Genomic DNA, 24,693 nt, shown 5'->3' with positions numbered 1-24,693 from the left:
GTGGCCAAGAAGTGAGAGAAGGAAGGGACTTGGGGAAAGCTCGCCTCTCGTCTCCTGTAAGAAAGGGGATACATCAGAATGTCCCTCCAGGGATGACACAGCAGAGAGGGAAAAAGTCTTCTAGAATTAAGTGAGCCCAACCCAGAGACCGCCCCGGGGGCCAGGGCCCTGGCCGGGAGGACTCTGTGCACCCCTGGAACTTCTGAGTCCTCCCGCCCCGAAGCCGGGGGTCTCGGAGAGTCCAGCCACGCACTCCCGTCACGCCCACTGCAGCGTCCGACGGGCCAGAGGGCTCGTGCACTAGGAGCTGCGGGCCAGGGGGCACCGGCCTGCCCGGCTGGCCGCCAGCCACACTCACCCGGTGCATGTCTTCATACTTGAGGAAAAGCACATTCGAGTCCATGCGGTGCTCCCAGAACTCCTGCACGTGCTCGAACCAGGAACCGTAGCCTACTGTGGAGGCAAGGAAACAGGTGAGTCACGGCCTCGGGGGAGCAGGAGTGTACAAGTGGGGTGGCCTGGTGCCCTGCCTTCCGGAAGGTTCCCCCTCACTGCCCAGGAGCTGTGGCTCGGGAAGGCAGGAGCAAGCTCTCGGCCCCGGGGGTGGTCTCATAAATGAGCCCCCTCTGAAGTCCCATGGCCCTGGGCCGCGTGCAAGTCTCTCCTGCCAACAGCTCACAGCCCCCTTCCCTACGCACCTCCTGCATACCCTGAAGCCCCGACCACTTGGCAAAGGCCTCTGCTCACCCGGGGGGTGGAAGCTGCTTGGCTCCCGTTTCTGTCTGACACAGGGTTGCCGGGAAGAGCGTGAGCCCAAGGGAATGGAGACGGGGGGCGGGGGGGCTGCTGGCAGCAGGGGGGATGACGTGTGGGCGCCACTAAGCCCCGAGCATGGGGCCCTGCCAGGCAGAAGCAGCGCCGGATGGGAGCGGGACAGAGCAGAGGTGGAGAGAGGCAGTGTGCTCCGTCCTGACCCAACAGCCTCACGCCTCACACCACAACCCTGCGCCTCCCACACTCCTCGGGACTTTGGTTGGGGTAAGGGTCACGTGGGTGGTCGGGGGACACGCCAGGCAACGTAGCCAGACTGCTTCGAGACATTCTTTATCGAGGCTACGGATTCTCACCCCCCTCCTCAGGCTGAGCTAAGTCTCACAAGGGGGCTTCCGCACTAGACACAGGAAAGCCTCAGCCACGCGGTGCCTGTCCCGCCCGGCACCAGCAAGCAGCCGCTGGGCACTGGGTGCCGGCCTGGAGCGGTGACCACACTGCCTGCACCCTCGCTCACCGGGGTGCCCACCGTCTCACAGACCTGGGCCCGTGGATCCCACTTCGTGGCCTGGGGCTCAAGGAGCCGCCGGCCTGGCGGGAATCACCAAGGAGACCGGCAGCGAGGCTATGGACTGATCGGTGCTGGGAGGGAGGCACCGCGCGGACAGAGGGGAGCCCCGTCCCATGTGGGCACAAACCTTGAACGGTGCACAATGGTTGCAAATGGACTCAGAAGAGTAAGGGACATGAGGCCATCAGGGTGGCTCGGGGCACAGTGACTAGGTCGGAGGGGAGGGAGGGAGCACAGCGGAATGGTAGAGGACACAGCCTCTGGGTGACGCGGCCTCTCCAGGACTGCCCCAGCTGCGGAACCCGGGCAGGCTGCTTCCCCTTGTGGGGCCTCGTCCTCCTGGAACGGAGGGACAACAGAACCTGTGCCTCCCCGCGCAGCCAGGACGGTGACAGCGCGACTGCAGCCTTCAGAGACGCTGCTCCGTTCCCTCTCACGGGACCCACGCTGGGTCCTGCGCACTGCTGAGGGGCACCGAGGCCGAGGGATGGCAGGGGACGGGTACCGCCCCTGCAGAGCCACACCTCAAGCAGAGAACGTAGCCTCAGCCCTCAAGCTGAGGGAACCTTGTAGACTTACAGGCGGACAGAGGCGGGGAAAACCTAAGACCCAGTTCCTGCAGAGGCCAGCCCCTGCAGTCTGCCATCTCGCCAGCAGGTGGCAGCACAGCAGCCGCTTGGCCCACGGCCCAAAGGGGTTCTGAGGGATGGGGAGTGAGTGGGCCAGGGGTCGCTAAGGGCTGGCCTTAAGGACCAGATCACAACAGGAAGGCCCCCTTCAGGCCAACCAGACTCCAGCCCACATTTTATGAGGAACGAAGCAGGGGCTCTGCGGGGTGGGGGGAAAGGCAGAGATGACAGAATGAAAAGAACACAGGTTCAGCCAAGAGGCCTGGTTTGGGACCCGCTGCGGGGCAAATCCTGGCCAGCAGGGGCCTCGGTCTCCTCACTGTAGAGGTCTAGTGGCTGGCCTGGGGTCCCTCTGGCACCCCTTCCTCGGCCAGCCCAGCACCTCACATTCCATGCTCCCTAGGCGGGCATTGAAGCAGCCAGGCCGGGCTCCCCGCTGGAGAGAAGACGAGGCAGAGTCCCGAGAAGGGAATGAGGACCAGCTCACCAACAGGCTCATCATCACAGAGGCCCCAAGAGGAGAACCCGCCTCCCACGTCAGTGCCCGGGACGGCACACAGTCTAGGTGACCTGAGCCCTGAGACAGAGCTGGAGTCCAACAGCCATGAACACAGAAGCTAAGAAAATCCCCGTCGTTCCAAGGGGCGGTGCGAGCAGAACAGGCAAGCAATGCCCCCCGGGGCGGACTTAGGGGTTGAGCAGGAGGGGTGACGTGGGGACAGTGAGGGTAGAGGGGAGTGGTCGCTACACACGAGAACACAGGTGGGGGCACAGGGAGGTATGGGGACAGTGGTCACTCCCGTGGGGTCAATGATCAAAGGACAGTGCCGGCCTGTGTCTCTGAGCCCTGGCCGACCAGCACCGAGAGGGCCACAGACCTTGCTGGTGGAGACACTGCTCTCCCCACTCAGGACGCGTCACCGTGGGAAGGGAGCCCCACCAGGGCACCCCAGCCTCCGCCCACTGGGGTCCCTCTGCTGCGGGAGGTCAGCGTCCTTATCCCAACAGATTATCCAGGACAAGACTAGCTCACTCAGCCCTGCTCCGGGAACAACCCTGTCTACACGGCGAGTCTCCCACACTCCTGTCACCGGGACATGCAGCCCCACCCAGGCACGCCTGCCCCAAGTGCACAGGTCACAACACCCAAGGGCAGGCCTGCGTCAGCGGCTCCTCCAAGCTCGCTCTGTCAGTGAAGGCGCCCGGCCACTGCCCTTCCATGCTCAGATGGAGGAGAGAACGCCAGCCTCCGAGGGCCCGAGCTACCGTGCACCAGCTGCGAGCGCTGGGAGGAGAGAGAACGCGGGGGCTCAGTACACGTGTCCAGAGGCTTGGGTGGGATCACAAGAGCGTGTGGCCTTGACCTTTAAGGGGTGGGCTGTGTCCTTCAAAACACGAAGAGACCTGTATCAGGATAACTCTGAATTCCCCCAGCCTGAGCAAGAGGCTAACGTAAGGCCAACAACAGGGGCAGCTTGAACTGGGTGGACGCCGACTCCTTATGGGGCGCAGGCCCCGAGCTGGTCGCTCTTCTCCAGAGGCAGAACACGCTGGGACTTAAGAACACGGTTTTGAAAACGGCATCAATGCCTGACTCTGAACACCCAGCAGACCAGAAAGGGCCTGAGCCAAGTGGCAGGGAGGCGGGAGATAGGGAGGCTGGGGGAGAGGGAGGCGGGGGACAGGGAGGCGGGGGACAGGGAGGCTGGGGGACAGGGAGGCTGGGGGACAGGGAGGCGGGGGACAGGGAGGCTGGGGGACAGGGAGGCTGGGGGACAGGGAGGCGGGGGACAGGGAGGCTGGGGGACAGGGAGGCTGGGGGACAGGGAGGCGGGGGACAGGGAGGCTGGGGGACAGGGAGGCGGGGGACAGGGAGGCGGGGGACAGGGAGGCTGGGGGACAGAGAGGCGGGGGACAGGGAGGCTGGGGGACAGGGAGGCTGGGGGAGAGGGAGGCAGGGGACAGGGAGGCGGGGGACAGGGAGGCTGGGGGACAGGGAGGCTGGGGGACAGGGAGGCTGGGGGACAGGGAGGCGGGGGACAGGGAGGCTGGGGGACAGGGAGGCTGGGGGAGAGGGAGGCTGGGGACAGGGAGGCGGGGGACAGGGAGGCGGGGGACAGGGAGGCTGGGGGACAGGGAGGCGGGGGACAGGGAGGCTGGGGGACAGGGAGGCGGGGGACAGGGAGGCGGGGGACAGGGAGGCTGGGGGACAGGGAGGCTGGGGGACAGGGAGGCGGGGGACAGGGAGGCTGGGGGACAGGGAGGCGGGGGACAGGGAGGCTGGGGGACAGGGAGGCTGGGGAACAGGGAGGCGGGGGACCGGGAGGCGGGGGACAGGGAGGCTGGGGGACAGGGAGGCTGGGGGACAGGGAGGCGGGGGACAGGGAGGCTGGGGGACAGGGAGGCGGGGGACAGGGAGGCGGGGGACCGGGAGGCTGGGGGACAGGGAGGCTGGGGGACAGGGAGGCGGGGGACAGGGAGGCGGGGGGACAGGGAGGCTGGGGGATAGGGAGGCGGGGGACAGGGAGGCTGGGGACAGGGAGGCGGGGGACAGGGAGGCGGGGGGACAGGGAGGCTGGGGGACAGGGAGGCAGGGGACAGGGAGGCGGGGGACAGGGAGGCTGGGCAGAGGGTCTTCTGCAGGCTCCAGGGCGGCTTCAACCCCTGGACGCTCCCCCTGGCGCCGCTGAAGCAGACTCCGAGGGGCTCGGGCACGGAGGGCCCTGGGAGTGCAGCCCCTGTGAGGGTCCGGCCCTCCGTGCGGTGTGGGAGGCCGCTCGGGTCCGGCTGCCCGGCGCTCATCCGGGGCAGGGCGTTCCCAGCTCGCCCCAAAGGCCTCACCCCACTCTTTCCACACAGGCTCGCCACAAAGCCTTGGACTGGGTCACACAAGTGGACGGCCGGGCTGCACGCTAAGACTGGAGCTGGGCCAGGAGTCACTCCCCGCGCTGGTGCAGCCCACCTCCGGCCCTGCAGGTGGTCCCTCACCCAACTGCCGCTAGGGGTTCCCGAAGGTGCCAGAGAAGCCACGGACGGCAACCAGGGAGCCACCTCGGCAGGTCCCTGATCCAGTCTGCTCCTGTCCCGGAGGGGGAGATCGGGGAGGGTCCCCGGAACGAGTTCCGGCAGAGCACCCCCTGCCCATCGCACAGCCCGGGGCTAGAGGCCAAGTGTCTGGCCCAACCCTCGAGAGGAGCTCAGGGCCCCCGGGCTCTTCCACGAGGCCACAGCCCCCACTCGGGCCTCTGTCACCAATGGCAGAACTCTCCCTGCCTCCCTTTCTACTGGTCAGAATCCAAGCGGGGAGAGGAATGCTTCAACCAGGGACCTTCTCAGAAGCCCAGCGACACAGTGAGAGCGAAGGGTGAGCTGGACGCCGGCTCTGCGTCCCCCCACCCCCGCTACGACCCCTGCCGAGCTTCCAGGGGCCCCTGAGCCCCACTTCTCTGCCTGTCAGCAGGACAGCGGGCCCCAGCCACATGCTCACTGGGGGACTAGGGGGACCTGGGGGAAACCGGGGGCAACGTGGGCAAAGTGTGAGCACACACAGGGCTTCGGGGAACGAGCCGGCCCCGCCCACCACCCGCGCAGGCTGAGACACTTACGCTTGTCGTTCATGAATCTCCGGCAGAACTCCTGGAAAGTGCCCCGGTAGCTCATGGTCCGCAGGGAGCGGTGGAACTGGTAGTAGGACACCACCAGGTCCTTGGGGTTCCGCGCCATGTATATGACCTGCGGCAGGAGGGACGGCGGCTCAGTCGCTGCTCCTCTGACCCCTGTAAACCGACAGCCCAGTCCAGCCCCAAGGTCAGACCCAAGGCTGGCCCAGGTGTGCGCGGCCTCCACGCCAGAGGCGCCTTCTCCTCCCGCTAACAGCATCGGTGGGACGATGCCGGAGCGTCTGATTACACTTCATCCCGCAACACGACGGGCCTGACCCCGGTGATGAGAATCGAGGCCTCATCGGGGGAACACGCGGAGCAAACGAGAAAGATCAGAGACCGTGAGCAGCGGCGGGTCCTCGGCCTGATGCAGGAGCAGAGGCCGGACCCGGGCTGGTCAAGCCCAAGGTCGACAGTAAGGAAAAACCCGTATCAGAAACGTGGACAAAAGGCTGGGGTACGAGCTCAAGATGGCCTCTGTGGTGCGCGGCGCACGGGCCTCTAGGAACCCCCGCGGCAGCCCCGAGCACGGCCGGACCAGCTCTGCCTGCTGGGAGCTCTGCCCGGGGTGGGGGCGCGGGTTACCTTCGACTCGCCGTTGTGGAGATCGGAGGGCAGGAAGCGGTAGGGGAGGTGGCTTTTGATGAGACGGGGAGACGTCAGCTCCTGCGGGCGGCCAGAGGGAGAGGCGTTCAGACGACAGGGAGCCGCTCATTCGCCGGCCTTTCTAACAGTCAAGACCCACGCTCCACCAGGAAATTCCTCACCCAAGATCTGGCCACCCTCCAGACTGGACAGGACGTGGCCCCTGTCCTTGGGCACCCACAGCATGAGCTGACCGATCACGGTCCCAGGGGTCTGCTCTGAGGGCCTGCCCAGGCCGTGATGGGCAGCCGAGGAGAAGGGAGGCCGAGGCACGCAGGGGCACCTGCTGACTCAGTCCCACCGGCCTCAGGCCTTCCTGCTGCTCCAGGAACGTGCAGGTCCACACCGCCCGTGTCCCAGTCGCCCGCGTGGCTCCTGTCTCACAACCTTACTCAGCGGGTCCCCAGAGAGGATGGCCGCCCCGGGTGCTGTCCCCACACAGTGCTGATCACCATTTAACCATGGCTCCTTGCTCCTCCCCTGCCGGGCTCCCTCCCTGGAACACAGTGTTGTCAGTTTTGTCCTCGGCTGTACCCCAGGGCCAAGAGCAGTGGTCCGTGGTGGGCGCCCAGCACAGCTCTCCCGAGGGGCTCCACGGCTGAGTCGGCAAGGGTTGGACCGAGGCGGCTCCACACCAGGGAGCAGTCGGATGCAGCGGCCACCGGAGGCCGGAGTGCGGGCAGGGACTGGGGTACACGGGCCCCTGGACTTTGAGAGCAACGACACGGGGGGCAGGGAGCTCTCGGAGCTCTCCTTCAGAATGCTCACCCAGTGGGAGACGGACAGGTGGTCCATGCAGGAAAGCAGGCCTGAGCTAAGAGGTGGCAGGGATGGGAAGGGACAGAGAATGTCAGCGGCACCCGAGCACGAGGAGGGACGGCACTCCGGGAGAGCGACCGTTTCGTTCCTGACACCGAGTACCAAAGCATCCTGCTCCGCTCCCTGACAGAGGGGGTGCGCCTCCGCGGGAGCCCCCTTTCCACTGCAAAGTCACCCACGTCGCCCACCGTTCTCAGGGCCACTGGCATGGGCTCCAGCTGACCGGTCTCTCACCTGGCTGTCTAGGGGGACCGGCAGCTCTCTGCTCTCCCTCCACCGTGGGCCCCCAACCCCAGGAGCAACTGTCACTCCAGGTCCCCAGGGACTCCTAGGGGCTGGGTGCCACTGGCCCAGAGAAGTACCTTGATGATGTCCAGGCCCGGCTGCGGGTACTCCAGGACGGGGAGCTGCTCGTCAATGTTCATCAGGCCGATCTCATCGGGGTCGGCCCCCTGGCTCACCAAGTAGACCACCTCCTGCAGCAGGCTTGTGCCTGGAGGGAGAGAAGCCCCCGGGGGGGCAGTGCTCGGAGGAAGCCCGCGGGCCAGCCCCACTCTCCAGGCAGCACCTGCTGCCCCAGACTTGGGCCTGAAGACCCACAGCCCATCCCACGCTCGGCCAGCCACCAAGAGCAGGACACCCCGGGGACAGGCAGGACACCAAAGAGCGTAACCCCCGGTACCTCGTCTGGCCTGTGTGCGGACCCCGCGCCGCTCAGGCTCTTAGCTTCATGTCACCCCCGGCGAGCCCAGGGCTATCCCATCACCAACCCCCCAACCTCTGAGCAGAAACAGACCCCGCTGGCCAGGGCCTCCTCCTCGAGACTTTGGTCCTTGTCCTCCGGGGGGACGCGTCTGTCGCTCGGTCTCATCTCCCCACCCTGCAAATGCGGACTGCCCCCAACACCGCCTCAGACCCCTGCCCTCCTGGCTGCCTGCACTCCCTAGAGGGCCTCATGCCGTGCCCCCACCAAAGCCAGCTCCACACTCCCCCGACCGTCTGCGCACCCAGGAAGGCGCGCTGCCCACCGCCTCACAGGGACCGGACCTGCCCCGCCACGAACGGCCGGCCAGCCCGTGCCCTGCTCAGGCCCACACTCAGCAACCCCCGGATCTGCTGTCGGGGGGAGCGAAGAGCTGTCCCTTCCATCCCAGGCAGCACCACAAGACGCCCCAGTGCTGTGCTTTGGCCCAGCTCACCCCACCCTCCGGTCGGTTTCCTCAAAGCAGCAGATCGGCCGTTCCAACACGGACGTTAGAGGGCATCCCTCGTCCACGAAGACCCCACCGGCGCCTCACGTCTCCTCCGAGCAAGGCCTTCCCGACGGCCCGCGGGCCTGTCCACAGCTCTCTGTGTCCCTACCCGGCACCCCTGACTGCCCCGCTCTCCAGCCACCAAGCTCACCCCCCATCGGATCTGCCGCCGCCTGCCTGGGCCCCTTCCTCCCTCCAGCAGGCCCTTCAGGTGTGAGGACTCCCTGCCGACCACATCTGACACTCGCATGCTCCCCGTGGCCCCACACCGCGCCAACAGGCCAGGAACGGCCTGCACGTTCCTTTCGCGGCTCCCACCCTCCTGCTGGAAAGACACGGGCCTGGTTCTTTCTCTACACGGACAGCCAGCACATGGCCGTGCCCAACCCCTGTTTTCTGAATGCACAAGCAAACCTTGGCTGCTGAGTAATCAGAAGACGATAAGTTGATTGAGGAAGACTTCCTGGAGGAGGCAGCTTTGGAGCAAAGACACTGAGAAAACACTGTGGGGGCTTTTTTAATTCAAACAGCAATGACTTTACCTATTAGCCATGGGACCCTCCCCCTAGCCTGAAAGGTGGTGACCATCACCCCCACTTACAGATGAGGAGCCTGAGGCCAAACTGTCCCAGGGCACACGGCCAGCATGCGGCTCCCACCCTACTCCTCCTGGCGAGGTCTGTTCACCCAACAGCCCGGGGCACCTGCCCTCCAAAATCAGACTGTGGGCAGGGTTCCCAAAGCCTCTCCCAGGGCCAGCCTTGGGACCCATCTTTAGTGGCCCTGCCCCCAGCCCTGCAGCCCTCACAGGCAGTGACCCAGACAGACGCTCTGCACGTTAACATGACCCGACGTTGACGGTGACCCATCAGTTCCACAAGCCCCATCCTCCCCTCCACTAAGCGTCCACGCCAGACCAGCCCCACGGAAGCTCCCCACCTGCCCCACCGCCGGCCTGTTCCCCACGGCCCCCACCAGCCCCTCCATGTCCTCTTCCTACGCAAGCAACTCGGCCTGGCCTTCAGCATAAGCCACAGCACTGCGACAGCCAGCGGGACACACGGGACGAGGACAGTGGGCAGCCCCTGGCCTCTGCAGCTGGCAAGACAGGACAGAATGATCACCGGAGGAAAACCCGCTGAAGAGGATGATAAGAGCACTGACGGGTCACCGTAACCAGAGCCCGGACACAGGCTCGCCGTCCACAAGGGTCTGCACCAGGCGCCAGCCGTGCCCCAGCCTCTCCCTTCAGGCCTCTGCTCTCCACGTCGACGGCCCCCGCCCTGGCGGTGCCCGGATATCAGCGTGAGCCCAGCTGGCCCCTCGGCGGCTGCAGGGACCCCTCTACCCGTGTCCCCACCTGCCATGTCCAGCGGCTCTCAGCCCCTCTCCTCTCTCCACCCCTCCGGCTCTCTGGGCTGTGGCCGGGTCTTCCATCCCCCCCAGAACTCAGCACCCCCTGTGGCCCAAGGCTTCACCAGGCCGCCCTCCTGCCTGACCAACGTGGTTTCTTTGAGCCGCTGCTGCCAGAGGCCTTCCCAGACACCCCGTGTCTTATCTGTAGCCCTCTCCCACCCCACAGCACCCCGTGCCTCTGCTCCGACCGCATTTGGCTCACTGGCTTGACCAGGGGGCTCGTGAGGACAGAGAAGACGTCTCAGTTAATCTTAGTTCTTAGGGCTGCTGTGGCTTCAAACGGCAGTTACTGTCCCACAGCTCCGGACGTCAGAGGCCAACACAGACCACGCTGGGCTCCAACCAGGGTGCGGGCACCACCACTCCCCACTGGAGACTCCAGGGGAAAAGTTCTTCTCTTGCCGTTTCCAGCTGTCACCACATCGTGTCACCCCACCTCTTTCCTCCTCGGCCAGTAACCCACGTGGGCACACCCAGCGAGCTCACCCAGAGCCCAGGACAACCTCCCGCCCAGGAGCAGTCTGGTAACCTCCGTCCTCCTCACCACAAAAGGTGAACTACTCACAGGTCCACGCGTCGGGATGTGGACGGCTTGGGCCGTTACTCTACTGACCGCACTCACATTACGTTCCTCACACGGTTCCTGGCACTCAGTAGCTGCTCAGTAAGTACACGGGCCCAAACACGAACGAGACCCTAGAGTCTCCCCCACCAACCCGAGAAATGGGACTCATCTCGTGGGCTTGCGTGCACGACCGCCATCCACGCGTCCTTCGCACCTGGGGCGGCTCTCCCTTGCCGCAGCCCTTCCCTGCCCGGCTGCGGACACCCCCACTCAGTGGGGCTGTGTGTCTCCCACACGGGACTTAGGTCAAAGTCCTCCCTGAGGATCGGGTGGCGGCCATTCAAGGGCTATCCCTTCCCCCGCCCCTTCATTCATTCAACTGGCCTGCGCCGAGAGCCGCCCTGGGAGTCCTCCCCCCCAAGAATGTGGCAATGCTCCCCCCTTCTTCACAGGGCTGTTGGGGGCACGGCCACGAAGCGAGCAGCTCCGAGCCAAATGAGCCCCTCTCCGAGCTCCTAAGGCCGCGACAGGCTGCACCTACAGGACCGCGCACACGAGCACACAGCGCAGCCTCCTGCCCCTCCGGGCCACCCTCATCCCAACAAGGGACACAAGCCGTCAAGCCCCTCCTGTCCAAGCCACATCCTGGGCAACAGGTGACACCGGGCGGGGGAGGGGCAAGCTCCTGCACAGGTCCGGAGGACGACCCGGGAGCACCGCCTGTGCCCATAAGGCCGCGGCGTCTCCGGTTGGGCTACGAGCCTGAGGTCAGCGAGCTGGGAAGGGGAGTGCTCCGCCGGAGCGGGGACCCAAGTCTGCAGGTCCCCACCTGTGGCCCCCCAGCCCCGGGGCCTCCGAGCACGCCCAGCAGACATGAGGGCAGGGAAGCCAGCCCCGTATGGAGCCCACCATGGAGCCTGCAGGGGGCGGGGGGGAGGTGCTGCAGGGGCGCATCCAGGCCAGAAGCACGCCCACTCCTGCGGCCACTGGGCCACGGTGTACGAGAGCAGGTGGGGGGGGAGAGGCCTCAGCACCCCCAACCATCCCGCTGCCGCCTGAGGCCAGCAGGGGAGGCGGGCACGGGAGGAAGCCTGCAGCAGGAGCCCACCTGCCCGCCGGCAGACCCCAGGTGAGGCAGAGGAGAGCCAGGCTTTCCAGCAGGAGACCGGGAGGGTTGGCGGGGCAGAGCTGCCTTCCTGGGCAGAAACACAATCCAGGAGCTCTCCGACGGCTCCACTTTTAAGTCAACCGGACGATCCTTTCCAGAAAGCCTTCTGCTGACTCCAGCCAAATCATGGCTCCCACGGGCAGCGGCAGCGCCTCCCGACACTGGGCCTCTGGGTCCGGACCCCTCAGAAGCCACTGGCATTCTAGGCGGAACTCCCCCAAAATCAAGGGTCCGCCTGTCCCAGCACAGGGGAGGAGCCCATCAAAATTCCCACCAGAACTCTGGTGGCTGGAACCCGTCAGCACTGGGCCCCAAACCGTCAGGATCCTGGGGCTGGAACCCTGAGGCACTCTTTGACTAAAGCCACGCGTGTACCTTGTTTAAAAACTCAGAGAGCACTTGAAGGCGAGTCACAGAAAATCCGGCTCTCCTCCCCACCCCCAGCCCCACTCAGAGCAAACTCTCGGGGGAGCTTCTCCTACCCTCAAACTTCTGACGGGCTTAGATAGTTCGTTCACGGTCTAGTTTCCAGGCTGCGGATTCTCAGCAGAGGCAGACAAGGATCGGCCAAGTCCGCTCGCACACGCTTCCCTCCTCCCAGTGTAGCCAGAGCAGGAGTTTTGGGCTCACTTGGGAGTTTAACCGAGTGTTTTGCCCAAAGTACTCCGTGTAGGGATTACACTTACTTTCTTGTACAAGACTCTCATTTTCCTGGAGCAAATCACTGCCTCTGTTTACTTGCTTCGTTTTCCTTGTAGCCACCAGCAATTCTCTCCCCCACACGGCAGCCCGCCCTCTGGGATGCTCTCAGTTCCCCTGAACTCCCCCTGCCCCCTCTGCTCTCCACCACGGGCTGCCCACGATCTCCTGGGCCTGGAAGCACCGCATCCCCTCTCTGTGTGCCCCTCGCTGGGGTCTTCCCACGTGCTGGCGGAGCTCGGCCTCTCGAGGCCTCCTGATCGTGGGGCCGAGCAGGCGAGCATCCGCGCCTTCCTCACTCGTGGCGGGCAGCTTGGCTGCATTCAGAATCCCGGGCTGGGGAGCATCTCCCCAGATGCGCGCTCCACAGTCCCGACCCCGGCTGCTCGTGCTGGGACCGCGGAGCGCCCGCTTTCCCATCCTCCAAGCGCGGCCCATCTCGGCTCTGGAGACGCCGAGACCCCAGGGCAGCGTGCTCTGGCCAGCTCCATCCTGCCAGCTCGTCGGGGGGCTCCAGCTCACGCCCTCGTGCGCCCGACATCCCCGTTTCCGTCACTTTCTCCCCCCCCACCCCGTACTGTTTTCTTCCTGGAATTCCGGGATCCTCCCATTTTCTTATCTCTTGGCTCCTGTCCACCAGCGTTTCATAAAACCTTTTCTTCTACTTCCCAAGATATTTCCTCCACTTGGCCATCCAAAGCTGGCAACTGAGTCTTCAGAATGTTCAACGACTGTCCTCTTCATCCCGAGTTCTGTCCGGACTTGGCCTTGCTCCCTTCTGGCCAGTCGTCTCTGTAGGGAGGCACCGTGTCCCCACTCTCTAGGCAGCTCTCCAGAGCCAGGAGCGCGGGGGGCGGGCGGGGTCCCCCGTCTTGGGTTTTCTCCTGTTCCACGCACCGCCAAGCTCCCTTCTCCTGCCTTTTGTTTTTGCAGGTCTCTGTCCCTCGTTTTGGAGAGGAAGACCTGGTGACCTTGAGTCCATCGGCAGGTGAGCACGAGCCCCTGGAGAACACAGCCATGTGTGGGGGGAAGGCCTGCTGACCGTGGGTCCTGCTGCATCTGGGGCGGCCTCGCCCGGGTGTCTCCCGGCGGAGCCCGAGGGAATCGTTACAGCTCATCCGCTCCCTGTGCTGGGGGTCCACCTGCATCCCAGGAGCCAAGCAGGGGAGGGGGCTGGGAACCTAGCTTTCAGGTGACCCCCGCTTCCGACTTGGCACCATATCCCAGCCGAAAACTATGCTCGACATCCCCGAGTCCACAGCCTCCCCGGATCAAATTCCCCAAAGAAACGTGCCTGCGGGGCGCCTGGGTGGCTCAGTGGGTTAAGCCTTTGCCTTCGGCTCAGGTCATGATCTCAGGGTCCTGGGATCAAGCCCCACATCGGGCTCTCTGCTCAGTGGGGAATCTGCTTCCCCCTCCTTCTCTGCCTGCCTCTCTGCCTACTTGTGATCTCTCTGTCAAATAAATAAATAAAATCTTAAAAAAAAAAAAAAAGAAAAGAAAAGAAAGAAACGTGCCTGCGACGGCCTCCTGTCTGTCGTCTGTCCCCGATCACAGCTGCCACCCTCGGAGGTGTCAGGTGCCCCCCACTGCTGGAGCCCCCCCGCCCCGCGGGAACTGCTGGTGCGCTGTGGCCCTCCGGCTGATGGCGTCCCAGCTCTCCGCCTGCTAGCTTGGTTCAGGCTCGGTCACTGCGTCTGACCGTGGGATCTGCACGTGTTTGAAATCCCAAGTCACTGTCCCTCCCTCTCTGAGGGTTGCAGACCTTCCTACCCCCTGACCGTCCGCAGTGAGGTCTTAAGAGGAAGCAGAGATGAGCCCACGTGTGCGACGTGTGCCCTTCCCCGGAATGTGCACGCAGGCATTCTGGTGTCACCGGACAGCAACGCGTTATAGCCGGGCCCGTGCAGAAACAGCGACAGCCAAGCGTGCGAAGCTGCGGCCGCAGAGCAGGCCCAGGCCATCCAGCACCAGGTCCCGCCCCGGGCGTGGGAACTGCTCTCTCCCCACAGGCCCTACGGCCTCCAGATGCCCCCTCGGAAGAGGGGGGAGAGCAGGCCCATCTACCGCCGGGGAAGCCCCTGTCCCCAATCCCGGAAGACTCCACCTGGGCCCTCTCGGCTCTCCCAGGAGCCCCCGGACACGCGGGCATCTGCGGCGCCCCGGAGCGCAGTCCCTCGGCTGCAGATGGGCACGGCTCACACACGCACCCGCAGTCACGTCAACGACAGTGGGGCGGTGCTCGGTGTCCTGGGCACGGTCACCTCAGCTCAGCCATGTCCTCATTCGACTGTCACCAGCCCCTAGGTGGCCGCCATCATCCGACTTCACACACCAAGAACCGGCTGAGAGACGAACCGCCCCAGGCCAGACACCAGCAGCCATGAACCCAGAACCCCAAACTCTGATCCAGAACGTCCGCCCGTGCACCACACACACACCACACACATACTGTAACACACACACCGCACTCACACACACCACACACACACATGACACACACGTTCATACACATATCACTTTCACACACACACATTCATACAGTACACCACACTCACACACACACATGCATACACGACACACCCCCCCACACACACGACGTTAATACACACACTCATACACAGCACACACGCATACGTACCACACGACACGTACCCACCACACACACTCATACACACCATACACCTGTCAAAACACACACCACACACACATAAACCCCATACACACTCACACACACGACAGATACATGGCACACACACCACGTACATTCATACGCACCACACACTCATACACACCACACACACCACAAACGACACACTCATACACACCACACTTACACACAGATAACACACACACCATACACATGATAAACACCACACACACACCTTGATACACACTACCATATACACAACACACACACCGCACTCACACACACCACACACACACACACACACACCACACATATGCACGCAGACCACGCACACACACAGACCCCAAAGCTCACAAAGCAAGTGGGCAGCAAAACCAAGGCCTGGAGCCACGTGTTCTCACTTGCAGGCTTCAGCTCTAACCCTGAGCCCCCACAGCTGGGGATGGAACAAGGGTGAGGCGGAGGGAGGAAGGGGCTGGGACCCCCCGAACCACTGTGGGAACTTGGCCTCTGGGCCCACAGAGCCCCCGTGCCAGCATCTGGGCCCCCGCTGGACACCAAGGGGAGACGGACTTGGCAGCGGGGCAGCACTACCGCCTCCCACGGAGATGACGTCAAGTGGCCGCAGCACGCCCAGCCCTCAGCCAGCCAGGCGGCCACAGTCCCTGGCAGGGGAGGCCCCTCGAGTCTGGGTCCAGATGCCCAGCCTCACTCTTCCCGCCAAGTCTGGGGGGCCGGACATGGCCGGCACCCCTCCACCCCTCAGGTTCCAAGCATGACACTCTCCTGGGCTTCGAGCTAGAAAAGCATCTGGGCAGAGCAGCAGGGCCCCCCGCCTCCACCGTGTCCCGTCCACGCTCCGCGCCGTGAGCAGGCAGCACCTCGCTCTGTGACTCTGGGCACAACCAGCCACTTGCCAGGGCCAATGCAGAGCTGGCCTGCAGGTCCCGGCGCTAGGAGAAGCATCACCTGGAGGAGGGCTGCACAGCCCTGTCCGAAGCCTCCACTTGACCCACAGACACCTCCCCCGGGGGTGGGGGGTTAGCCAAGGTCAGGGACAGCAGACACTAGGCTACAGTATCAGTCTGGTTTTAAGGCACTGAGTCCAGGCGGCCTCTTACACAGCAACAAGCACAGAATGTTCCAGGTGGAGTGGCCATGAAAGAGGGGACAAGTGAAACAAGGGCTAACAAGGTACGAGGTCCCCGCAGGGCACTACAGGCACCATACCACGTGCCATCCTCCCCAACGCCCAGCGAGACGGAGCCCGTCACCCCACTTCAAAGAGCAGGACACAGAAAGGGTGAGGGCTTCGCCCCAAACCGAGACTCGGGCCCGGGTGTCTGTAAGCCGCCCCTCCTCCAGCGGACCCTCTCGGTGCCCAGCCACCCTGGACAGCACCTGCAAGTGCTGTGCCCGCCTCTCACTCAGCCCCTGGAGGAGGAGGAGGCCGCAAATGGCCAGGAGCCAGCGCACTCAACACCCTCTCGCACTGAGGGACAGGAGCTGGCCGCGGAGCACCGCCCTCCCGCCCCCCGAAGGAGCCCCCGGGGCACTCCCACACCATCTGGCGGCCCCAGCAGGCAGAGAGCCGCAGGACCCACAAGGGCACCACTCCTGAGACCACCTCCTCCCCTCACCTCCTGAGACCCCTCCCTCCTCACTTCCCCACTCTGACCCTTGCTCCAGGCTCTCCAAGACCCAAGCAGAGCGCACCTTGGGGACATTTCGACCTCCCAACCGCCCCTCTGCTTGCCTTAATGCACCCCGGAAGCCTGTGCTGGGTCCTCGCTCCCTACCAACAACAGAGCATCATGCCATGCGGCTCCCTGTCCGACGTTCCAGAAACTCAGGCTTGCCCCCTGCCTCATCTGACCGTCAAGAGATGAGGAAGCAGCGCCGCTTCCCCGGGATGCAGGGAGCTGGAAGGAGCGCGGCTCCTACGTGAGCGAGCAAAGGCTGGAGCCATAAGATCCTCACCCAAGTCCAAGTGCATCAGAGAGCAGAAGCTGCGGGGCAGTCTCGAGGCAGAAACCCCGAGCCCTCCCCCTCGAAACCCCTCCTCTCTAAGCCAGCAAATCGGAGTCACCAATAACAATAGTCCACCCCTGGGGGAAGGACAAGGGTGTGGGGACAAGCATGTGTGGGTCAGGAACAATGAGGAAAGACCCTCCAGAAGCGCAGCCCATGCTAAGCACAAAGTGATGCGACCGGAATTAAAACGAGCGGTCATTCAAGGGACCAAAGCAACCACAGAACCCAAATATAGCCCAACTCATACCAGACTGACTCCCCCTCCAAGCTAATGGCTTGGCAAAAAAAAGACAGGCCCATTTCCAAGCATAAATACAACTGACCTTCATCTCTAAAGTCAGTACACTATGTCCAGCATTCGATCAAAAAGGACTGCTCATTTAAAAAAAGCCAGAAAAAGGAATTGTTACAGGTCAAGAGACAAATCAGTCAACAGAATCAGCCTCGAGAGAATTTAAAATAAGTCTGTTTAATATGTTAAAGGACTTCATGGAAAAGTGGACAACATGCTTGAACAGACAGGATATTTTGGCAGCAACATGGAAACTGGAAGTGGAAATGGTAGAGGAAAAATTAAATCACAGAAACAGGAATGTGGAGTGCTTCTGAATGTCTCCCAGACCTGACTTTGCAGCTCTGACATAGTGGAGGAAAGAATCAGTGGACCCGAATAACTGAATAGTTAACAGAAATTTCCCAAGCAGAATGAGAAAGAGTGAAAAAACCAGAGTATCCAAGAGCTGTAGGACGATACTTATCTCACACGTACGGAACCAGAATCTTAGAAGGAGGGAGAGAGAACAGGACTAAGAGATATTGGAGGAGCTCATAACTGAGACTTTTTCCAAAATAATGAAAGCCAATTATCGCATGATCCCACTGATACGTGAATTTAAGAAACAAAACAGAGGATCCTAGGGGAAAGGAAGGAAAAAGAAAACAAGATGAAACCAGAGAGGGAGACAAACCATTAGAGACTCTTAATCAGAGGGAACAAACAGGGTTGCTGGAGGGGAGGGACAGTGGAGGGACAGGGTAGCTGGGGGACGGGCATTAAGGAGGACACGTGATGTAATGAGCACTGGGTGTTAGAGAAAACTGATAAGTCACAGGCCTGTACCTCTGAAATCAGTAATATACATTATGTTAATTAATTGGATTTAAATTTTAAAATGTTAAAAAAAATAACGAAAGGCAACAAACCACAGATCCAAGAGGCTCAGACAACCCCAAGCAGGATAATCAAAAAAACCAGACACCTGGACACATCATGTTCAATGTGCAGAAAATCAAAGACAAAGAGAAAATCTTGAAGGCGCTCTGAAGAGAAAAGACCCCCTCCACAAAGGAACAAAGAATTACAGCCAACTCGTCCACAGAAACTATGTAAGCCAGAAGACGACCGGGTGACACGGCTGAACAGTACCAGGACGGGGACCCGGGGAGGATGGATGGCTGGTCCCATGCTTAAGGGATGAGCAGCATCTTGAAGATGAGAAGAACTCATCAGGTGATCAGAGGGGAGAGGAAGGAGAAGGAGGGGGCGGGAAGGGTACACCAGGAGCAAAGGCAAGAAAGAACAAACTGGGCGTCTCCCACCGGTTCCTGCGGCCGCAAGTAAGGAGGAAGCACAGGGCAGGTCCCAGGTCCCAGAAAGACAGGCTGCGGAGTTCAATGCTGCCTGAAGGCAAAGAGGCAGTGAAGAGGTCTAATGAGGGAGCGACCAAGGCCGGATTTGCTTCTAAGAGGTCACTTCGGCTGCCGAGGAGGAAGAGGTAAACTAAGAGGGGACGCCATGCATGTTCCAGGCGAGGGAGGAAGAAGCCCACGACTGGAGCAGGGGCGGAGGCGGGGGGAGACACGTCTGAGAGCTTACCAGGTGCAGCCCGATAGGGCAGCCACAGGCCATGCGTGGCTCCTGAGCACCTGGACACAGCAAATGCTACTGAGGAATGGATTCCTACTTGCATTTCATCTCAGCTCATCGAATTTAAAAAGCCACATGTGGCCAGAAGCTACTGAAGTGGGCGGCACAGTCCTGACCTGTCACCTGAGCGAAAATGCCAGAAACACGAAAATACTCTAGGAGTGGAGGGCTGGAGGGGGAAGACAGGATCTAATTACTGCTTTTCCCAGAAATCCCCAGGCCCTGGGAGCCCTGGTTCCCCAGCAGTGGGGGCAGGGAGGGGACAGAGCACTGGATACAAGATGTGTGCAGAGGAGAGGTTGGAGAAGTTGTCGCTGTCAAGGAGGAATAAGGAATCAGGACGAGACCCTGGCGCTGGGGGGTCATCAGGATCTCCTCCCAGTCCCCTAGGGCCAGAAGACACTCCTTCCAGAGGCCCCTGCTCCTTTCACTCTCCAGAGCCCTGGGGACGGTGTCTTCAGGCTTTCTCCTCCAAGGTCCTGCGGTGGTAAGGAACGGGGTCCCCCTTGCCAACCCAGGAGCCTAGACATGCCACCCTCTTCCCCGATCCCGACCCCTGGATTATGTGCAGACAGTGGGGATGAGAGCAAAGGGAAGGAGCAGGGGAAGGAGGACAGAAAGGAAAGGGGGGAAGGAAGAAGAAGGGAGAGCGCCCATCACACGCTTCAAACCTCTGCCCACTAGTTCCCCTCAACATCTCCTAGCCCGCTTCCTGGTCCACGCCGTGAACAGCCTCCTCCCCAGGCGGGAGGAAATGAAACGAGGTGCCGCACGTAAACACCTGGGACCCACCTGGCCCCGAACAGGTGCTGGGCAAATGCGGGTGCCCATCCCCCCATCTCTCCTCCCACTCTTTTGGGGCTTGTTCATCACCACCATCCGCAAGTAAAAACCGCCCGCTCGGATGCTGGTTCCACCCCTTCCCCCACTCCCCTCACTGGACCTGTATCGATCTACAAAATGGAAACAACCATAAGAACACAGGGTTGTTCTGAGGCTCAAGAGAGGCAGACACTGGGATTAGGGCTGAAATCTGTAATCCCACCCTGCCTCACATCAGGTCCCAGGCCACCTCCTCCATGCAGTCCTCCAGTGATCCTCCTTCCTGGGCCCCTGACCTGACCCTGTCAGTTAGCTTTCAGCCTCAGGAGCCTGGCTTCCTAATGTCACCCCCTTTCCCTGAGGAGAGTGTCACATTCGCAACACTTCCCAACCGGCCTCTCCTAGGCACAGTGACACGCACGTAAAAAGAAAAGGAAGTCATCCACCTTGCCTGGGACCTGAGGGCTCCCTCTAGCCTCCCCACCCCAGGCTGTCTTAACAATTAAGACTCAAGGGAGTCCATCAGGTCCAAGCCCCTTGTGTTTCACGGGCAAACCGAGGTCACCCAGGGACGGAGGCAGGGCCAGGACCCAGGGGCTCTCACCCCTCAGCAGTGACTCACTTCTTCCCTCCTAACCAGTGACGGGAGAGCGTGGATGCCCTTCAGGGCGGCAAAGGAAAACAGCATCAGGAGGCGGGCACTCCGGCCCAGGTAAGGAGCATAGCCCAAGTCAATGGTCCGTGACTTTGGGGACCGGGAACCTGCTGGCAAGACCACCAGCGGTGATGCCCATCACCCAGCCAGACAGTCCTGAGACCTTCCCACAGACAAGCCAATTTAGCACTACGACCGCCTTGGATCAAAGAGGCTATAAGAACGAATGATGACACACCAGGACGGAGATAAAGACAACAGTCGTCCCCAGAAGGCAGAGTGGGTTCCCAGTATCTGCAACACAGTCTGAACGGGTACCATGCCCGAGAACTTGCAGCCACGACGGAAGTCCCCGACGTCCCTGTAATCCAACATGACAGCCACGGCCACGTGGGGCTACTGAGCACCCGAGACACGGCGAGTGCTACTGAGGAACTGAATTTCAACTTATATTTCATCTCGACTCACTGAATTTAAAAAAACCACATGTGGCCAGAGGCTCCTAGAGTGGGCAGTGCAGTCCTGACCTGTCCCCTGAGCTGAAATGTCAGAAACGAAGAAAATGCTTCTAGAGCATAGTGGAGCTTTGGGGGAAAAAAACAGGCTCTAATTACCACCAGAGACGCTCCAGCCCCGGGAACCCCTGTTCACCATCAGTGGGGTAGTGGGGAGAGGACAAGGGGCTCTACAAGCCCTTCCGGTTCTGACCACTTGCAAGGTCATTCCGATCTCTCAGACTTGGGCACTGGAAACCCGAGGAGCCTGCGGTTTCCCTCTGGGGCCTCTGCTAGCCCTGGCTACTGGTCCGGATCCTGGCACCACGCCCCCAGCAGACGGTGAGCTCACTGAGGACAGCAGGTGAGACTTCGCTCTGCAGCCCCAGCACACAGGAAGGGAAGGGCCTTCCTGTGTGGGCACAGCAGGGAGGGAAGGCCAGCGCGAATGACAGGACCCCTTCCCCTGTTCGCCGTGCAGCTGGCATGGGCAGGGGGTGTTCGTGCATCACTGTCCAGCGAAGTGGTAAGACGGTCTCCCCTGCCCCTGCGGAAACCACAGCTCCAAAGCGGGGCAGAGTACTTGGCCTGCGGGATTCCGTAAGTGGCTGCTCACCTATTCCTAAAGCATTCTGGGTCCATCCTGAGCCGCAGGCGGCCTGGGCTCCAGAAAACGGCCCCCAAGACCCAAGGGCTGTGGCCACCTCAGCACCTGTGCAATTTAAGCTGCCAATTTCATGGCAGAAAAAAACCAAGTCTCAGCCTCACCCAAGGGCAGCGGCTTACTGGAACTGGCCCTTCCTGCCGGCAGAGGCCTCTGGCAATGCTTCCAGGGCCCTTTTCTCTGACTGAGAGAAAAATCTTCACGACAGACTTTGGAGACCAGTGTTCCACCCCTTTGCTCATTTCACGTAACAAACCTGAGCAACAGTGGGGTGGGGAGAAGGAAAGCCTTCAGAGGCACTGGTAAGAGCCTGGAAAGGCCATAAGGGCTGCTGGGAATTTTTTTTTTAAGCTTTAAAGAGGTGGCTCTCCTCTGCCTTCGGCTCAGGTCATGATTTCAGGGTCCTGGGATCGAGCCCCGCATCGGGCTCTCTGCTCAGTGGGGAGCTGTTTCTCCCTCTCTCTCTGCCTGCCTCTCTGCCTACTTGTGACCTGTCTGTCAAATAAATAAATAAAATCTTAAAAAAAAAAAAAAAAAAGAGGTAGCTCTCTAGGGTTCTTGCAGGAATCTCACGCAAGGCACGAGGGTCCCAAGGCCACCACTGGGTTTTCTGTCACCAAGGGAAAGAGCCCTGTTTATTCGTCTTAATAAAAAGTTCAGAGTGTGCTTTCATCTGTCTTTGCAAGATGCAAGTTGCCAACCAGATTTGAGCTTGGGTCATCTAGAAAACCGCCTTAAACTAACACCTCATTCCTCATCGAGGTGCCCAGAAAGGTCCCTGCAGAACCACACCAGGGTCCCCAATGGAGGATCCCTCTAAAGCAGCCCCAGGAGCCCCAAGTGAGCCCGTGCCTCCTCCCCCACCAGCTTCTTAACTTCATAAAATGGAGGAAGGTACACGAAGCAGAACTCCTCATCTGCAATTCAAAAATCCTAAAGCTCTCCCCAAACCAAGTTTTTCACAATTCATTTGGAGGCAAACCCTGTCCTAAACGGACATGAGATGATCTTTAGTCTCGATTGCTCTCACTTTTAACGTGGGTCCAAAGCACAGCCCCACACCAAGCTGGGGGTCTCAGCTGTAGGAGATCGATGGCTCTGAAGGAAAAAGGCTGAGTCCCCCATACCCATGGGGCTGTGGGGCTGCTGCGCAAGGAAAGCCCCTCGCCACGGCAAGCGTCCTGTGTGCATCTCCTCCCTTTCCCCCTTCCCAAGGACAGCCTGGCAGCACCTTCAGACTTCTTCAAGCTCCCCTCCCCCACCAACACATGTCCCACTGGCCGCTGAGGCCCCGTCCTCAGTCTTCCTCAGAGGATCAGGCCTACCCCTCAGGAGTCTAGGACCCTGCGACAGCTGGGAGACCTTGGCAATCAGCTCTGCCAGCAAGCTGCACTGCCGCTGAGCCAACATGACCTCCAGGCTGGCCACTGTCTAGACCAGCTACAGACACACTGCCCAGTCTGGATCCAAGTGTCTCCCTCCTTCTCCAACACAGTGGCAACAAGGGAAACCCTCAGGTGTGCTCCAGGAACAGGGAAGCGGCCTCTTTTCCCTGCAAACCTCAGAAGGGACACCACATGATGATCTCGTACATCCAGTCCTGGGCAGACCAGCCTAGCTTTAAATCCCAGCTCTGCCCGTTATCAGCTGTGTGACCTTGGGCAAACTACTGCCCCTCTCTGAGCCTCACTGCCTAGACTGTAAAGTGAAGATGGCCGTCTCTACCTTACACGACTATCATGAGTATGAGGTCAGTTAATGCTGGGAAATATGAATGCCCTGGGTCCTGCCTGACGCCACCTGAGTGATGGGGGCCGGCCCTGAAACAAGGGAACACCGGACATGCATGGCTGATCCCATCCCCCACCCGGTGCCCACGCAGAAAATGAGGGACGCCCTGACGCCCGTTTTAGCCCCCTTCCCAAATGATCACCAAGACTTTGCACTCATCAAAAGCTGAACCTGGCCCAGGAACAGAGAGGTTAAGTGACTGCCCAAGGTTACACAGCCAGCTGGGTAACGGGAGGGGCTGCAGGGAGGGGTAGCGAGCGGCCCTGGGCCAGTCCTGGAAGCTCCGGCCTAACAGGCTCCATCCCCAGGACACACGGTCCAGTCCAGCGGTGGACAGCCGGGCCCACCTCGGAAGGTCTCCGGCCTTGGTTTCCCCAAATGCCGGCCGACCCCCACCCCCACCCCGCCCGGTGATGTTCCGTCCCCTCCCCCCGCCCCCCCCCCCGCCCCCGACGGGAGGCCCCAGGCGCCGGCGCGCCGCAGAGCCGGGCGGGCGGGGTCTGCGCGGGGCTCACCGGACTTGGGGTAGGTGACGATCCACACGTCGCTGGGCCGCACCGGGAAGTTGGCGATCTCCTCCATCTTCCCGCGGCAGAAGGGCGGCAGCCGCACGCCGTGGAACTCGAAGTACTTGCTCTCGAACTCGCCCGGGGTGCTGGGGGTCTCGGCCTCGCTCTCCGCCATGCCGCCGCCGCCGCCCGGCCCCGGAGCCGCGCCGCCCGCTCCCGGCCCGCCCCGCGCCCGCGCCCGCACCCCACACGCGCCCGCGCCCGCGCCCGAGCCCGCCGCCCCAGCCGCCGCGCGGCGCTCCGCAGGCGTGACGTCACGGCGCCGCCCGGCCCGCGCCCAGCCCCGCCTGCGCTCCGCGGTATGACGTCATGGCCCCGCCCGCCGCGCGCCGGCGGCCCTCCGCAGACGTGACGTCGCGGGGCCTCCGGGCCGGGCCTGCTCCGCACCGAGCCGCGGTTTACCCGCCCTGCGGTGGACGGGACCCCCGGCCGCCGCCGCCTCCTTCGCGCCCGCAGTCCGCATCCCCGCCGGCGCGCGTTCGTTCATCCACCCGCGGACGCCGTCATTCCGCGCGCGCTCTGCAGGCTCACGGGCGCTCCCGCGAGAAGTGACCTTAAAGGTTCATCTAACGGATATTTAGGGACCCTCTGATCCCTACCAGGCACTGGCCCAGGTTCCCGAGCTACATCAGGCAGAAGCCCGGCTCTCCTGGAGCTTATATTCGTCAGTAACCGAGATAATCTCAGGTGGTGACGGGTGCTACGAATAACACGCTTCGTGATATCCCGCGGGCGGAAAGGGGGGGGTGTTAACTGCAGGTTCCAGGGTCAACCCCGACCTCAAGAGTCAGACTCTGTCGGCATAGCGCCTCCAAATCTGCATTTAATAAGGCACTTTTTTTTCATTTTGCAATTTGAGAACAAATGATTTCTAAAGGGGTTTTAGTCC

General features: G+C 61.9%; 1 protein-coding gene across 1 annotated transcript in view; it reads right to left on the bottom strand.

Moving 5' to 3' along the window:
- SULT4A1 (sulfotransferase family 4A member 1) overlaps positions 1–23,972 on the bottom strand; it is a 33,179-nt gene extending 9,207 nt beyond the window's left edge. Inside the window, exons 1-5 of the mRNA XM_046014050.1 lie at positions 23,751–23,972; positions 7,460–7,590; positions 6,219–6,299; positions 5,577–5,703; positions 359–453 (exon numbers count right to left, since the gene is read on the bottom strand). Of these exons, the coding sequence (XP_045870006.1) occupies positions 359–453; positions 5,577–5,703; positions 6,219–6,299; positions 7,460–7,590; positions 23,751–23,919 (603 nt within the window). The 5' untranslated portion in view covers positions 23,920–23,972. The remainder of the gene's footprint in view (positions 1–358; positions 454–5,576; positions 5,704–6,218; positions 6,300–7,459; positions 7,591–23,750) is intronic.
- Positions 23,973–24,693: the final 721 nt, after the last annotated feature.

This window comes from Meles meles, chromosome 7 (assembly GCF_922984935.1).
Source record: "Meles meles chromosome 7, mMelMel3.1 paternal haplotype, whole genome shotgun sequence".
In the NCBI taxonomy this organism is placed as follows: Eukaryota; Metazoa; Chordata; class Mammalia; order Carnivora; family Mustelidae; genus Meles; species Meles meles.
Note: the sequence above shows the minus strand (reverse complement) of the source record. Positions and strands in the feature narration are given on the sequence as shown.